General features: G+C 48.3%; 1 protein-coding gene across 1 annotated transcript; it reads right to left on the reverse strand.

Annotated features, from left to right (window-relative positions):
- Window positions 1-315: 315 nt before the first annotated feature.
- On the reverse strand, window positions 316-2069 carry Comtd1 (catechol-O-methyltransferase domain containing 1). Its single transcript, XM_034497147.2, has 7 exons — window positions 1911-2069; window positions 1684-1811; window positions 1338-1443; window positions 1130-1248; window positions 1001-1055; window positions 724-857; window positions 316-565 (listed from the first exon to the last, which is right to left on the reverse strand). Exons 1-7 carry the CDS (start codon window positions 2002-2004, stop codon window positions 413-415), a joined length of 789 nt encoding a protein of 262 aa, XP_034353038.1. The 5' UTR covers window positions 2005-2069; the 3' UTR covers window positions 316-412.
- Between the last annotated feature and the right edge of the window lie 13499 nt (window positions 2070-15568).

Raw genomic sequence — 15568 nt, forward strand, 5'->3', positions numbered from 1 at the left:
GGGGAGGCAACATCTCTGAAAATTCGGGTAGACTGCCAGCTGACCTGACTTAGCTATAGAAGTACCGGTGACTAGGTTGATCTCTTACGAACCCCTATCTCGACAACGTGTGGTCTCTGGCATGTGGCTGGGAGGCTATGAGCCTGTTAGAACTCTACTCAGTCTGTACAGCTGGGATAATTTATTAAAACTACCCAGTCAGATAGGGCCACAAGCCTTGTGCCAGGGAGACCACTTTACTGGAAAAGCTGCCTGTGTTCTTTCAGGGAGGGAACTCTCCAACCAAATGAACGCTGGAAATGAATGCTCAGAAGATCATGTGTTCCAGTACCTTTATTGTCAGGTTTAAAAGTCGAGTCACTGGCTGGGGTTTTTAGGTTCTCACACCGAAGCCCTAAGTTTGGTGTCAACCCTAGATCTTAAAGGCCAAGGAGAGTCCGTCATCCAGGGGCAGGAGGCTGATGTAGACCCTGGCGTCCCTCAGGATGCGCTCGTTTAGGTTCCGCACACATTCAACAGTCTTGTTCCTGGGTTGGGGCTGCAGCACCTCTCCGCCCCACAGGACCTACAGATGGAAGGGTGGGGCCATCGGAAGTGGGGGGTAGACGACCCAGGGCTTTAGCTGGGAAGGGCGGGGCTTACGATACTGAGGGGGTTGGGGGTGGGAAGAGCTGGGACCAGCCTGGACCCAGCCACGTGAAGAAGTTTTGCCTTAGTCCTTACTCTGGGCACGGCGAGCACACCTCCCGGGCGTAGGAGTTGCAGACAGCGCTCGTAGTAGGCGGTACAGTTCTCTTTGTCCGCGTCCACCACCGCTATGTCGAAGGTTCCCGCCTCGCCCGCCGCCAAGAGCTCATCTTACCGGGACAGAGGGCAGTGCAGCTGAGCTACGGTGTCAGCGGGCCAGAAGTCCCTGCCCATGGCGGGCCGCTCAGGGTCGCCAGTTTTGTTTCCCGGGGTTGGACAGTACTGGCTGGGCCCCTCCCGCGCCGATGCTCACCCAAAGTCTGCATGGCGGGCTGCAGCCGAAGGTCGATCTTCTGCTCCACTTCTGCCTGCGGAAGGAGGCCGGTCAGGCCGGCACGCCCCCAAGCCGGAGCCCGAACGGCCGCAGGTGTGGGGCTCTCACCTGCTTCCACAGGGGCCGTCCCAGCTTCGGAGGCTCTGCGTCCACCTCGCAGGTCACCACGCGGCCAGCCTCGGGAAGCGCCAAAGCTAGGGCCAGGGCCGAGTAGCCCGTGAAAGTACCTGTGGACCGGGACACCTGTAAGCTCAGTTCAGGCTGCGGGACGGCCCAGTGTCCCCGGTTTCCAGAGACCATGGCTGCGCGTTCCTACCCAGATCCAGAGCTTTCTTGGCCTTGATGAGCCGCGCCAGGTTGGCTAGAAGCTGGGCCTGTTCACAGGTCATCATGGAATCCCCCTGCGGCTGCTCCAGGGTCAGCTGTGTGTAGGGAGAGGGTGGTGCCATTCACGCCAGTCATTCCCCCTCCCCCAAGCCTCCCCCTTCCGGCACAGGTTTTGAAAAATTCAGGGGCTGGGTGGCGGGTGTGGTCTGGAGGGGACAGGTCGCAGGGAACCCGGAAGCCCAGAGAGGGTTTCTGACTAGCTCAAGGTCACACAGCCACGTGAGATCCACCACCCTGGAAGTAGGGAACCGGTTCTCGGACCCAGTCCTACTGACCAGTCGCAGGCTCCGCAGCGTCGGGTGCTCCCTCATGGAGCGGCTCAGCAGATACTGCCACAGGGGATTGTCCTCAGGTGGCAGCAGGCGCTGTTGCCGCCTGGACCCCCACGGAGGCCACCGTTTTCCTGCCGGGGAGAGGGTGCCGGGTCAGGGCCTGCAGTTCTGAACGGGCTCTGCTCCGCGCCCTCCCACTCCCGGGGCTGCTGCAGCCCAGCCCAGCTCACCCAGCAAGAGACCAGTAGCGAAGGCGGCGCCCAGCGCGGCCGAGCCCAGGGCCAGCGCTGCGGGGATAGATAGCCGAGGCACCGGCTGGGCCATGGTGCGGGGTAGCGGCGGCGGAGGTCACGTGTGCTGGAGTAGAGGGGATGGGACTGGGATCAGTAAGCCGACTGGGCTCCACCTTGTCTGGGCCCTGCCCTCAGAGCCGCGGCCTCGGGCACCATCTGGTGACACATGGCCGTATTGCAAGGTCAGGCTGAGAACATCTCGCCGCCCGGTGGCTGCATGCGGAACTGCGTCAGCCGTTGGAGTCATCCCTGCACCGAGGCTCTTGTGAGCATGGGGAAAGGGGATAAAATGAGTGAGGCGAGGGGAGGAATCCTAAGAGACTCGGGGATGCTTCCTGGAGAGGTGCCCAAGTTAAAGGAACCAAGAACCCGATTTGGAGTCATCTGGGTTCCAAGACACTAAGGATCCTCAGTGGTTGGTATGCTGGGCCAGTAGCTTGTTTGGGATTACAGTCTTACCACGAAAGGCAGAGGTTCCTCGCACATAGTAGGTTCCCAATAGTGCTACCTGCTGTTATGGCTAGAGAGGGTACTTTGGAAGCGGTGACATCTTGGCAGGCAGCTGCTGAGTTCCCCCTTGCAAGGCAATCTGCTAGACTGGTGCTCTCTAGACAGTTCTTGAATACCTACTATATGCTGAATTCTGGTGGAAGCAAAAGACGGTGGTAGTTTATGACTTGGAAACAACTGGACAGGTACAACTGGTATGCAGCTCAAGTGTTACCATCCCTCTTTCTTTACAGCGAAATCCTTACTAGACCTTGCTAACATGCGACTCAGCTGACCTGCCCCCAGGGACCTAGCAATCCTGTAAGGCATCACTGGCCCCGCCCTCCAGGTGTGACAGGTGTGTGCTGCAGATAAAAAGGACCCCCTGCCATTCTAGCTCTCTCTCTCTCTCTCCCCTTCTCCCTCTGTCTCCTTCTCTCTCTCTCCCCTCCCCTCTCCTCTTCCCTCTCTCTCCCTCCTTTCCCCTCCACTCTCTCCTTAGCATCCCCTCTCTCTCCCCCTCTGCCCTCCTGGCCTGGCTCTCCCCCTTCCCCAGGTCTTCCCTCCTTTCCCCCTTCCCCAGGTCTTCCCTCCTTTCCCCCTTCCCCAGGTCCTCCCTCCTTTCCCCCTTCCCCAGGTCTTCCCTTCTTTCCCCCTTCCCCAGGTCTTCCCTTCTTTCCCCCTTCCCCAGGTCTTCCCTCCTTTCCCCCTTCCCCAGGTCTTCCCTCCTTCCCCCTTCCCCAGGTCTTCCCTCCTTTCCCCCTTCCCCAGGTCCTCCCTCCTTTCCCCCTTCCCCAGGTCCTCCCTCCTCTCCCCCTTTCCCAATAACCCCTCTTTATACCAGATCTGTTGCATAGCGTAACTTCTCAGGGGCGCACATTGCCTTGGGCCACCAAGAATGCAGTGTTATACTTCATAACACTCACTGCACATGACACCTGGTGGAGTTCCAGCTGAGAACACCCACACAGTGTGCCTTACACAGGCCTGGTAGGCTATTGGTGCTGTCTTTAAGAGCTGGAATTCACAGGGCCCCAGAGGTGGCTGTCCTGAGTCTGTTTCTTAACAACACTGGCTAGGCCTGGAGACCCTCTGAAGGCAGGCAGACTGGTGCAGGATCAGTGAGAGACCCTAGGCCTGGCCAACTGGAGCCAATGCTGGTAGAATCCTGGGGCTTGGAGGTAAGGGTAGGTCTTCAATTACAATCAAGGTAGATTGGCTTCTTGTCCTATCAGAGTTTGTCCCCAGGAATAGCCAAACAGGAGAGGAACCTGCTTTCTCTAGGTGCGTGGTGGGATCTCAGTTGCTTCTCCTAGCTGTTCCTGGAACAGGCCCTTTAGACAAGCTCTTTCTTCTCATTGATTCTCAATATCTGTCAGTCTTGAAAATGTCTCTGGATTTGAGTCATGTTCTCCAGGTAAGGCCCGAAGAAAACTAAGTTACTTAGGGTTGAGCACACAGCCGGCACTAAATGTGTGCTTGTGGGGTCACACAGTGGCCAGTGGTTAAAACATAACAATTGGAAGCCTTACTTAGCACCTACTGGGTCCTGGGTGCTGTACACCCAGTGTCCCTTGAAGCAGCGGGGTTGTTCCCATTTTCAAGAGAAGGAAAGTCCTGAACTGCTCATCTCTCCAAGCTCACTGCCTAGCGGCCTTGCCCTCCTAAATTTCCACCATCTTTATCTTGGGAACAGGCAGCCTTGTTCCCTCTAGCCCCGCCCCCCAGCAGGCGAGTGACACAGGGTCCTTGTCCTTAGCTGGAGCCCTCTGTCCTATATCTGGGGATCCGGGTGGTCTGCAAGTTATCAGTGCACACGACAGCCTTCCTCCCCCAACCTGGCTCCAGGCAGGAGCAGTGGAGGTGGGGGAAGTAGGAGAGGAGGGAGCCATGTCACCATATATCCCAGTCAGATTAAAAAACTAATTTGAAAAGATTAATGCCTTCCATTCCTGTTACTCTGGCTCTGATACCTCTGGGCCTGTGGCCGCTCTGCCTCCTGATTATTGAATTTTTATGGCCTGGTAATTAATTGCAGATTCCCTGTTTTGTTCTATTTCTTTTTCTCTGACATTTTAATTTCAACAGAAAGCACTGGTCTCTATGCAGATTCTCTCTGGAGACCCTAATGGTCTATAAAACAGAATGACTTATACATGTGGCACCCACTTCAGCTGGCAAGCGATTGTTTGAAACCTTGCTGATCACGCAAAATTTAATTTTCCCACCTCCCTCTCCTTTTGCTCCTCATCTCTTGTCTCTTCAGATGCAGGGCCAGTGCCTCCCGGTTTGTTGTAGGAGGCTGGGTCTGATGTGAAGGCAGGGTTTGATCCCTTTCTTTGGCACTCGGTTAGGAACTGGGTGCATGCAGATAAATGGGCATTCTTAGCCAAATTGGGTCACAGCTGTTCACAGACATCGGGCTGGGACAGACCCTCGTGTTTCTGCCTGATGTCTTTCAAATTCTACTTCTTCCAGCCCTGCTAACATCACATGGACTTGTCATCTCCTTCAGAGCCAGCGCCCAACCCCCGTCCCTCCCCCCTTCCCCCCAGTAGCCTGGCTAGGACAGGGCACCAAGTGAAGGCAGAAGATTCACTTGAACTGAAGGACTGGAAACTTGTGTCTCCGGGAGCCAGGCAGGTGAGGCAAGTCAGGGGAGGGTGATAGAGCTCCATGGGGTCTGTGTTGCTACAGTGCTCACATTCTGTTCCACCAGAGGACACTGTAGCCACTCAGTACTCACTGGGAGATAGAAGATGGCTCAGCGTGGCTGGTGCTTCTGGCTATTGGTTTGAATTCTTACAAATATCTGGGTTTGGTGTTTTAAACATTGTCATCAACCTGTGCACAGCTTTGAACTGTGTCTGATCAAGCTCACAGGGGCTCCCACTCAGTCAGGACACGAAGTAGACTCCCTCAGGGCTGCCAGCTCCCTGTCCCTCTGTGGGAGGGAACTGTTTTCTTCCCTTTGGGCCCTCCTTTCTGTATTTGATTAGCTTCCCTTTATCCTGGGCTGTGAAGATCTTTTTGGGTGGATTCCCAGGGCGTTCCTGCCCCTGTTCCCAGTGAAACTTGCAGCTTGGCTTCACCATGTCTGGGCAGGGACTGCCAGACTCAGAAGGGAAGGTAACTTCCCCTCTTAACTTGAGGCTTTGGGAGGTCAGGCTGAGACTCTGGGGACCCTAAGAGCAATTTAAGATAGTAGACTGAGGAGGTAGACCATAAAACAGATTTCTGGGGTTCCTCAAACTGGGGAGGAACCCAGTGACTGGGTCACCTTCTGAGCTCGGATACTGTGCAGTTGTCACTGCCAACACCCAAAATGCCTCAGTTTCCTCCTCATCTGAGAGGCCAAATCCAGAAGGAGTATCATGGGCTCCAGAGTTAGATAGACCTGGGTTCAAATGTGGGACCCATCAGTGACCCCAGCCTGCCTGAGCTCAGAACCTCTCAGTTGGATAAAATGGGATTGTCATGGTTTCGATCTTTGAGGAGCCAGTGTGTGGGGATATTGGAAGTGGAGCCTAGTAAAGGAAAGCTGGGTCATTGTAGGTGTGGCCACGAAGGGTATTGGGACTCCATCTTTCCTTCTGTTTCTGCTTCCCATTTTTCATGAAATAAACAGCCCTTGGCAACTTCCCCTGCCACCAGGAGGTACTGGGCCAGCATGTTCACACATCGAAACTTGCTGGATGACTGTGAACCCAGAACTCTGAAATCATGAGCCAAAATAAACCATCTTTCTGACTCCCCCTTTCAAAATGGCCTCTTCCTGTATAGCCCAGGTTAGCCTCGATCTTCTGTTCTTCCCACTAAGACTCTCAAGTGTCAGAATTACAGGGGCCACCACTATGCTGCTTTCTCTAAGTTGGTGTTTTACGTGTATTGTCACTGACTGCCATGGATATGGTGCTTCTTAGTTTTCTATTGCTGTATCATGAATGTCCACAAACCCAGTAGCTTAAAAATACCAGTGCACGGACCTGAATCTGTGAGGGAAGGAAGCCTTGTGAGGTCAGTACTGTATACTTAGGACCTCTGGAGGATGGCAGTTCTCTGGGTGAGGGGAGCCTCTCCCAAGCACCAGAGTTGTCTGCCCAATCCACGTCCTTCTTTTGAGAGTCATCCACTTTAAAGGCCAGTCATGGCACCCGGCATCTTCTGGTGCCTCTGATTTCCCTGCCTTTCCCTTTGCTTTCAGGGGTTCACGTGGAGTCTTCATTATCTCCCTGTTTTCAGATGAGCTGGCTAGGAACGTTAGCATCTTTTGCCGATTAAGATAATGATCCAAAGAGTAACATCGATGGTAGAAACCTTGGGTCCAAAATTTTGCCTGGCACAAACCCCAGGCTTCCCCGAATGGTTATTAGGAGGCTGACTTCCCTCCCCTTGCCTCTTTCCTCCAATAAGCAGATTCGGAATGGACAGTGTGCCAGGCAGTGTCTTCTGATGGCAAGCCACAGCGCCACCTTGTGGCAAACATCAGGTTCGACTGTACTACAAACAACCGAAGTCTCTCCAAAAAGCACGTTGGAAGAGGCCCCTAGCACCTACCACAGCCCCCATGTCTCCGTGAGATTCCACCGCAACCACCGCCAAATAGTCACATTGCCCTTCTCCTGGATCAACACTTGACAGGTTTTCCACGTTTGCTGGTACAGTGCATCTGATTGGCTGAAGCCAGCTCCTGTGCTTGTAGTTTCCTGAGTTTCTGAGAAAAGTGTCTGTCGCCTTTGCTAGGAAAGAAGATGCAAGACTGAGGCCAGCATCAGCTCAACGAGGAAAGAGGAGGTGTCGGGAGACTTCATTGCTACTGCTCTAAGCGCCCAGGAAGTCTTGCCCACTCAAAGTGCCCACCCAAACTAGCCATGTTAGGGGTGGCTCCAACACAGCAGCCGGGATGAGCTAGACTAGAGAGAGGAGCATGCACGCCCCCTGCTGGCAACTGCTCCGGCTACGTAGACGGTTACGTTTTCTTTTTCCCTTTTCCTCTCTGGTCCTGATCCTACCCGTCCACCCTTTCTCCACTTCTCATCTGAGATAGGGTCTTACTGTGTAATCCAGATTGGCCTCGAATTCACAGAGTTGTGCCTGCTTCTGCTTCCTGAATACTAGGCTTAAAGTATGTGCCACCACGCCCGGCAAGGACCCTTGATTTTTCTTTTTCCCTTGTAGAGAAAGCTGCTTCTGCCCTAGCCAGACCTCACAATATCCCTGACAAGGCTTCCAAGAGCACGGTCTTCTGAAGTGGAATTTCACAGCCGTACAGGGAACCCTACCAGGTGTGTACACAGGATAAAGCAGCTAATACTTAGTCTTACCTGTCCCAGCCATTCCTTAGGATTTCCTTTTGGCCCTTTTAATTCTCATACCGTTAATCTACAGTGACGGCTCCATTTTAGCCCCATCTCATAGATGTGAAAGCTGAAGCACAGAGGGGTAAAGCAACTTGCCCCACATTGCACAGCTTGTAAGTGGTGGAGTAAGGATTTGAACCCAGATTTTCTGGTTTCAGGACTGAACAGTTTTTAAGGACCACCACACTATCCTGCAGGAAATGCCATCCTCATCACGTGGCTTCTCTTTGGAGCAAGATAGCTGCTTGAGCTCCAACCGTTACACCCTTCCTCAGATAATCAGGAAATAGGAAGGGACAAAACAGGACTCACTTCCTTCTTTTCATGAAACAGAACAATGTCCTGAAGGGTCCCTATAGACATCTACCAGTCCTCTTGACCACAGCCACATGGTCTTCTTTGTGCCAACAAATTGTTTTTATGTTCGTAATTATGACAAATCAGTTGTAAAATTGAAGGAAAGAATGGGTACTGGGAACACCTAGCACATTGCCTCATTTTATATACAAAGATACTGAAGACTCAGAGAGGCCAATAATGGTCTGGAGGTCACACAGCTGGGAAAGTGTAGAGCTTAGATGTGCTGTTCCTGGGCGAAGCAGGTAGAGCCCTAGAGACATGCTCAGTGGAGTCCTCAGAGGGGAAGACCTCTCAGTAGACTTCCCAGCTTCTAGGACCACCCAGGACCACTGGTCAGATCTCCAGTGTCTTCCAGTCCCAGCCACCTCTCTGGCCCAGAACCAGCATCGTGGTACCAGCCATGGCTGGCACTGACTCCATCCATCCCACTAATGCCCACATCAGCTGTGCTCCCTGCATTTCTGCAGCTGATTCCTGAGCACTGAATAATTCAAGCCTGTGTAATGGGATAATGAATTTACTGACAAGCCAGTGTGGTTACAGTACTTGCAGTCTAGAAATACTGAGTCCCCAGGCCCACTAGGCAGGCAGACAGGCAGGCAGGCAGTCTTGTTCTAACATGAAGCTTGCCCCAGCCCTCCCTAGGGAACACGGCCTGATGGAGTAGAAAGCCCACTTGGGTCTGTCTGTTCTTCCTCCTTCTGAGGAGCATGGTCAGGGGAAGAGGGCTGGTGGGATTTTTAATGGGGAGTAGAACCTGATAGAACAGCAGACATGGGTAGGGAACACCCTCCTCCCCCCCCCCCCCCCCCCCCCCCCCGCCGAAGTGCCATGATTCTTTATGAGGTAAATAAGGAATAAGGTTGAGGCACTGTAGCCCTGTTGTTATTCTGTACTGGGAATTTTGGGGTGACTGTGAGCCCCTGGGGAGACCAGCTTCCTTCCTCCTAACTTGTTCACCTGTTCCCAGTTGTGGAAAGTTCCTGTGGATGGCTTGCATGCATCCCTCCCTGGAGATAACCATCTGCACCTGGTAGGCAGGCAGGCAGGCAGGCATACAGGAAGGAGTCTCCCCTCTCAACCCTGGTAGAATGTGACTGGAGAGGGGTTGGAACGGCTGAGGGGAGTGGTCTCTAGCCTGGAGGATGAAGAGTTCTGTGAAGCACTTCAGCTGTGAGTCCTCCCTCTGAAGATGGTGTTCAGGCTCACCCTTCCCTCTCTGCCTCCTGCCTGAGGCTCTGTTTGTGGGGAACTGCATTGCACAAAGACACTTTTCCTGGCCTGAGCTCAGAGACGGCTATCCTCGGCCCTGGTTCCAGGCAGGCAGGCAGGCTTTGCTGTCTTAGAATGTTCCATGTTTCAAGACCATCATGATAGCTAGATTGGAACCTCCGGCTTAAGAGCTAGAAGATCTAAGATAGCCTTGTTTATGGCCAACCATAACCATAGGACAGTGGTCGTGAATAGAACACAGGGCAGTGATGCTGAGAGGCCTCAGGGTATGTTAGAAAAGGCCTCCATGCGCACAGATACACGGGCTAAGAGATGCACGGACAGCCCTAGCTGCTTGTTAGACACGTACATCGGGAGCCTCTGCGGTACCTCCTCTCTCCATCAAATGCCTGCAGTGCATGTTGGAGCCAGAGATGGGGATGCCTATGAGTCCAGCAGATTCCAGGTTGAACAAAACATGGTGTATCCTAGGTAACTCATGATGGGGGAGACAGAAACTTAGTGGCTCAGAGTTGCTGGGACCAGTGCTCAAATCATAGTCTTGGAAAGGTGTCCTGGGGGGACAGTCAGCTACTGGCTTCTCCCTCAGCTTAGATGTTTTGGGCAATGCTTGGCACCTCTGACTTGTAGTGTTCTTTCCATGCAATGCCCTTTACACCGGCTTTCTTGTGTCCAAATTTCCCTTCTCTCATCTGAACACCAGTCATCCAACCTGGATTTTGGGGGTGAGGGGTGTCCTCTTCTGGCCTGCCTTCTTTTAACTAATGACATTTACAATGACTTTATTTTGACATAAGGTCACATTTTGAAGTTACTGTGCAGGACTTCAAGCTATCTCATTGTAGGACACGGTTCAAGCCATACAACTCGTCATTTGGAGCCACTTGCTATGTGGGGATGATTGTTTAGAGTGCTAGAATTATGGGATGGCTGGAGCTGCAACTAAAACACCATTGAAAATGTAATGAGATGGAAAATATTTTTCAGAACATCCCTCCAGGAGACTACTGCATGTGGTTGGAATTACTGATTTATTAGGAAGCTTGGGGTTGTGATGGGGTCTAGACCTTCTCCCGGAGTATGAATGTCCCAGTAACAAAATAAACTCGAATAAAAACAGGCTGCCTCCATGATGCCTCCTGAGGTAGGAAATCAACTTGGGTTTTCCTTTGCGGGACATTCCTTCCCTTCAAATAAATGTTGGCAACTTAAAGACAATCCGAGCTTTAGATTGTTCTGGCTTCAAGTGCTTCTGTATGACATTGTTTACCCCATTGGACAGAACAAGACTGACTTTGAGGTGCTGTGTCCTGGTTGGGTGTCTGGCTTCTTTGGAGACTTTACACAACTTTGGGGGCAAAAACAGACTCTATCTTATTTTCTATCAAATTTTCAGCACAGTTCTTAGCACTCAGTAGGTGCCTCATAGCTATCATCTCAAAGAATGAACCCTGGAAAAAGAACAAAGGGATTTTAAACATCTATATAATGACTATGGATTTAAAAATCTATTAGCTTCAGAGCATGAAACAATGTTAGGGAAAATGTTTTTGAAATCCCTTTTTGTTGATGGGAAGAGTCTGTAAAAGACAGAATTACTAGAGGCCAGGAACAGATTAAAATTATTGTTACCAGGAAATCAGTAATTCTCTGGGCAGCATAGCACCTCCACAGCTTGAGTTTCTGTGCATAAGAAAGAGGTAAAGATTACAAAAATCACCAGAAAGATCTGGTAAAACAGATTTAAATTAATTTCATATGAAAAACTCAAACAGTAAACAGATTAGACACAGCTGGAGATGGAATTTAAAAAGTGAAAGGTTTGGAAAATTATAGCAAACACAGATGAAACTCTACAAGAGTTAGGAGATACTAAAGTTGGAATTCAAAGCTTAAAGATATATCTAATCAAGTTATTTTAAAGGAATTATAGAAATACTGGGAAAAGGATGATATTTAAAATGACAGTAGCTCACAATTCTCCAGATTATTTAAACAATGTAAGCCTGGTCTGGGGAGATGCCTTATTGGGTTTGCCACACTAACCTAATCCCAAATTTGGGTTCCTTAGAAGCTATGTAAGAGCCAGATGTTGTAGCATACACATATATAATTCCAGGGCCTCTATGAGAAAATGGGTTCTGCAGATGGGAGAATTCACTATAGTTTGATGGCTCCTGTGCAGAGCTCAGTGAAGAAACACCCAGTTTCACACAAGGTAAAAAAATGAAAGCTGACATCCAAACTTGTCCTCTGACCTCTACACATACACCATGGCATGTGTATTCCTGCACTCACACATATGAACATACATGTACATACACATATACACATACACAACTAAACACAAAACAAGAAACACCATGAAAACCCCCATAAGTCTTAACCTTGTGTGATGGTACATACTTGTAATCCCAACACTTGGGAGGTAGAGGCAGAAGGATTGGGAGTTCAAGCCAGTTTCAGTGATATGTTTTGTCCAAGGCCACTCTATACCACATATGACTGACTTAAGAAAGGTCCTCATCCACGGGAATTCCAGTGATTTCAGGGAAGCTGAATGAAAATAAATTCATATACAGACATATAGAAGAATACCAGAAAATAGAAGATCTTAAAGGCATGAGAAAAAAGTGTTTACAACTTTTATGATTAGAAGAGATTAGACTAAGAGCTGATTAATAATAATATCTATTGTAACAATGAGAGAAAGATATTAACTTTGAAACAAACAAATTTATATCTATTCTGTGTATATGAGTATTTGTTTGTGTGGATATGCACAGTATATGTGTACAGTGTCTCCAGAGACCAGAAGAGGGTGTTGGTTTTCTGTTACTGGAGTTACAGAGTAGTAAACTGCCATGTGGGTTCTGGGAACTGAACCCAGGCCCTCTGCAAGAACAGCAAGTGCTCTCAACCATTGAGCCATCACTCCAACCTCAGAATATTAACTTTGAAACAAGATTTTCTTTTAAGTGATGTTAAGCCAGGCAGAGTGGTACAGGTCTTTGATCCCAGCTCTTGGGAGGCAGAGACAAGAGGAACTGTGTGAGTTTGAGATCAGCCTAGTCTACACATTGAGTTCTAGGCTAGTCGGAGTAAACACCGAGACCCTGTATCAACAGGTCAAAACAAAACAAAAGCACAACAAAAGAGTGAAGTTAAATCAACAGACAAATGCATAGAAAATATGTTATCTATGCACAATGAAATACTACTTATCCATAAAAGTGTGAAATTCTGTCATCTGTGGCACCATGAATGGAACAAGACACTCTGTTAAACGAAATAAGCCAGGAACAGAAAGAGCAGCATTCCCACTCACTTACGGGGGTTAAAAATGTTGATTACAGCATATCAACAAACATATATCAAATAATCTGATTTCAAAACTGGGTAGATGAGAGTTGGGAACACAGTGCTTGCTTAGCATGCAAGAGGTCATTGGTTTAACCCCCAGTAACACTAAACAAATAAACAAATTGAAAATAAAGGGGGGGGGTCAAATGATCTGAATAGACATACCCCAGAAGATACACAAATCATGAACAAATGCAGGAAATGTTCCCTGTCACCGAGCACAAAGGAAATGGGAGTTAAACTCATGAACGATCACCTCACCCGTTTCTGATTGAAAATGTTAGAAGTAAAGGAGGCTGGCAGGATGCTGAGGAAGGGACACACTTCCACACTGTTGGCAAGAATGTGCATTCGTTAAGCCATCCTGGGAACACTATGGAGGTTCTTCACAAACATAAAGCTAGCTGGGTGTGGTGGTACAGGTTTGTAATCCCAGTACTCAAGAGGATGAGGCAGGAGGATTGGGCATTTGAATTTAGCTTGGGTTAAATAACAGGATGGTCTCAAAGAAACAAAAACTCAAAATAGAATTCCCATTTGATTTACCAACTGCATTTCATGGCATATACACAAAGGAAATTAATCATTATATTAAGGAGATACTCACATGCATGTACTTTTGTTTTTGCAGTGCTATTTACTATAATTAAGACACAGACTCAACCAAGACACCAATGGATGAATGGATTAGAAATGAAGTATGTATGTACAATGGGAATTTTATTCCTCTATAAAAAGATAGTGAAAATTTGTCATTTGTGTAAAATAAATAGAACAAGACACTATGTTAAGTGAAATAAGTCAGGCATAGAGATTTAAATAATATATGTCTGTCCTAATTTATAGAGCCAAAACCATTGATCCAACAGAACCAGAGATATGTACAAACACAGAGAAAGGAGTTTCCAATGCTACCATAGCATAATGGGGCAGTTACAGTTTATAATAGTTACATACTTTAAAACTACCAAAGACCTAGAAAGGTCTCAGCTCACATAAATGATGGTAATTAAGTTGGGAAGCATTTTTACTTGGAATTTATTAATAAATAACAATGCCATTTTAAAAAAAAAAAACTATGCAATTTGAGGTTTTAACCATAATAAAACTAACTTTTAGGAGTAAATATACAGTTCAAGAGAATTGAAAACATTTCTCCACATGAAAGCATACATGAATATTAACATTATTTACAATGGTTGAGAACTGGAAATGATTCAAATGGCCTTTAGTTGTGTGAGATCCTGGGTTTGATCATCAGCAATGACAACAAAAGCCCATCTTCCAAGCCAGGGGGTGGAGGAAGCAGATTGAGAGGGAACCCAACCAACCAACCAACCAACCAACCAACCAAAGAACCCACCCCAACTCCAACTAGTTCAAAAGGATGCAAGAAGAAAAGAAATCCTCAGAAAACAGAACACCCTCCCCACCAAACACCAAGATCAAATCATGGAAATAAAGGCAAATAGACTTGTGACCTGTAGAAATAAAAACAGACTGGCTCTTCCAGATAAAAAGCACTGAGGTTTAAATATGTACATATAAAAGCAGAATGGGGTTGTCTGTGAGGAGGAAGGCCAACCAGTGAGGACAGGAGAGGATGGAGGAGGGGCCAGAACATGTGACTACAGGATAAGGACAATAATAATGCGAGTTTGCAAATGCCACAAGGAAACCCATCAGTGTGTTCACTAAAAAATTAATAAATGGGCTGGAGAGATGGCTCAGTGGTTAAGAGCATTGACTGCTCTTTCAGAGGTCCTGAGTTCAGTTCTCAGCAAACACATGGTGGCTCACAACCATCTGTAATGGAATCCGATATCCTCTTCTGGTGTGTTTGAAGACAGCAATAGTGTACTTATATAAAACAAACAAATAAATCTTAAAAATTAATAAATCTAAAAAGCTGAAACCACAAGACTGGATGTAAAAAGATTCTGTGGTTCATCAGTTGAGTACCGATCCCACAGAGGACCCAAGCTCAGTTCCCAGCACCCACATTAGGCAGCTCACAACTATCTGTACCTCCAGCTTCAGGGGACCTGTTTTCCTCTTCTGGCCTCTGTATGCACCTGCATTCATATGTATACATAAATACACACACAGATTAGCCTTCTACTCATGAGAGTAAAGTGGAAGACTGATGTAAGACGTAAAACAGTGAAAAAAAATCAAGAAATCACTAACTGAAAGAAAACTGATCTGTGTTAATGTTGGGCAAAATAGATGCTAAGACAAAATGCGTTATTAGAGACTGTGAATATAATGAAATTAACAAGAAAATTACAGTTGTAAGGCTGTGGGCTTTTGAAACCTGAAAGCCCACCTCTGGTGACACACTTTTCCCAATAAGGCCACACCTCCTAATCCTTCCCAAATAGTGCCAACCCTGATGACTAGACATTCAAATATATATGGGCCCATGGAGGTCATTCTCATTCAAACCACCACACTGTGGCGAAATACCTGAGAGAAACAATTCGAGTTATAAAAATATCTTCATTCTGACTTTTGTTGCAGGGTCTCATTATAAACTTGACCAAAAGCAGCCAGAATTAACAATGCAACAGCTTGAACGTTGGATTGCATTGAAATTTCTTCTGCCAGATTAATTAGGCCATTGCACAGTGGAGTAGACAGGATGAATGCCTATCTCCATGGCTTTCTCCTTTCCCCTGTTTATTCTCCCTGGGCCTCCAACCTTTCAGATGTACCAGGGACATTCAGAGAGGGTTTCCTCCACTACAGGAGTTAATCCTGTCTGGAAACCTTCACAGCCAGACCCAG

This window comes from Arvicanthis niloticus, chromosome 3 (genome assembly GCF_011762505.2).
Source record: "Arvicanthis niloticus isolate mArvNil1 chromosome 3, mArvNil1.pat.X, whole genome shotgun sequence".
Classification (NCBI taxonomy): domain Eukaryota; kingdom Metazoa; phylum Chordata; class Mammalia; order Rodentia; family Muridae; genus Arvicanthis; species Arvicanthis niloticus.

What these genes read in the sequence shown, in the direction of transcription:
- Comtd1 (XM_034497147.2), bottom strand. Translation starts at nt 2,004, where the DNA reads ATGGCCCAGCCGGTGCCTCGGCTATCTATCCCCGCAGCGCTGGCCCTG. An exon ending in CAAGAAAGCTCTGGATCTGG is followed by an intron (nt 1,249 to 1,337) that starts GTAGGAACGCGC and finishes CCCGGTCCACAG; the next exon opens with GTACTTTCACGGGCTACTCG. An exon ending in GTGTGCTCGCCGTGCCCAGA is followed by an intron (nt 566 to 723) that starts GTAAGGACTAAG and finishes TTCCATCTGTAG; the next exon opens with GTCCTGTGGGGCGGAGAGGT.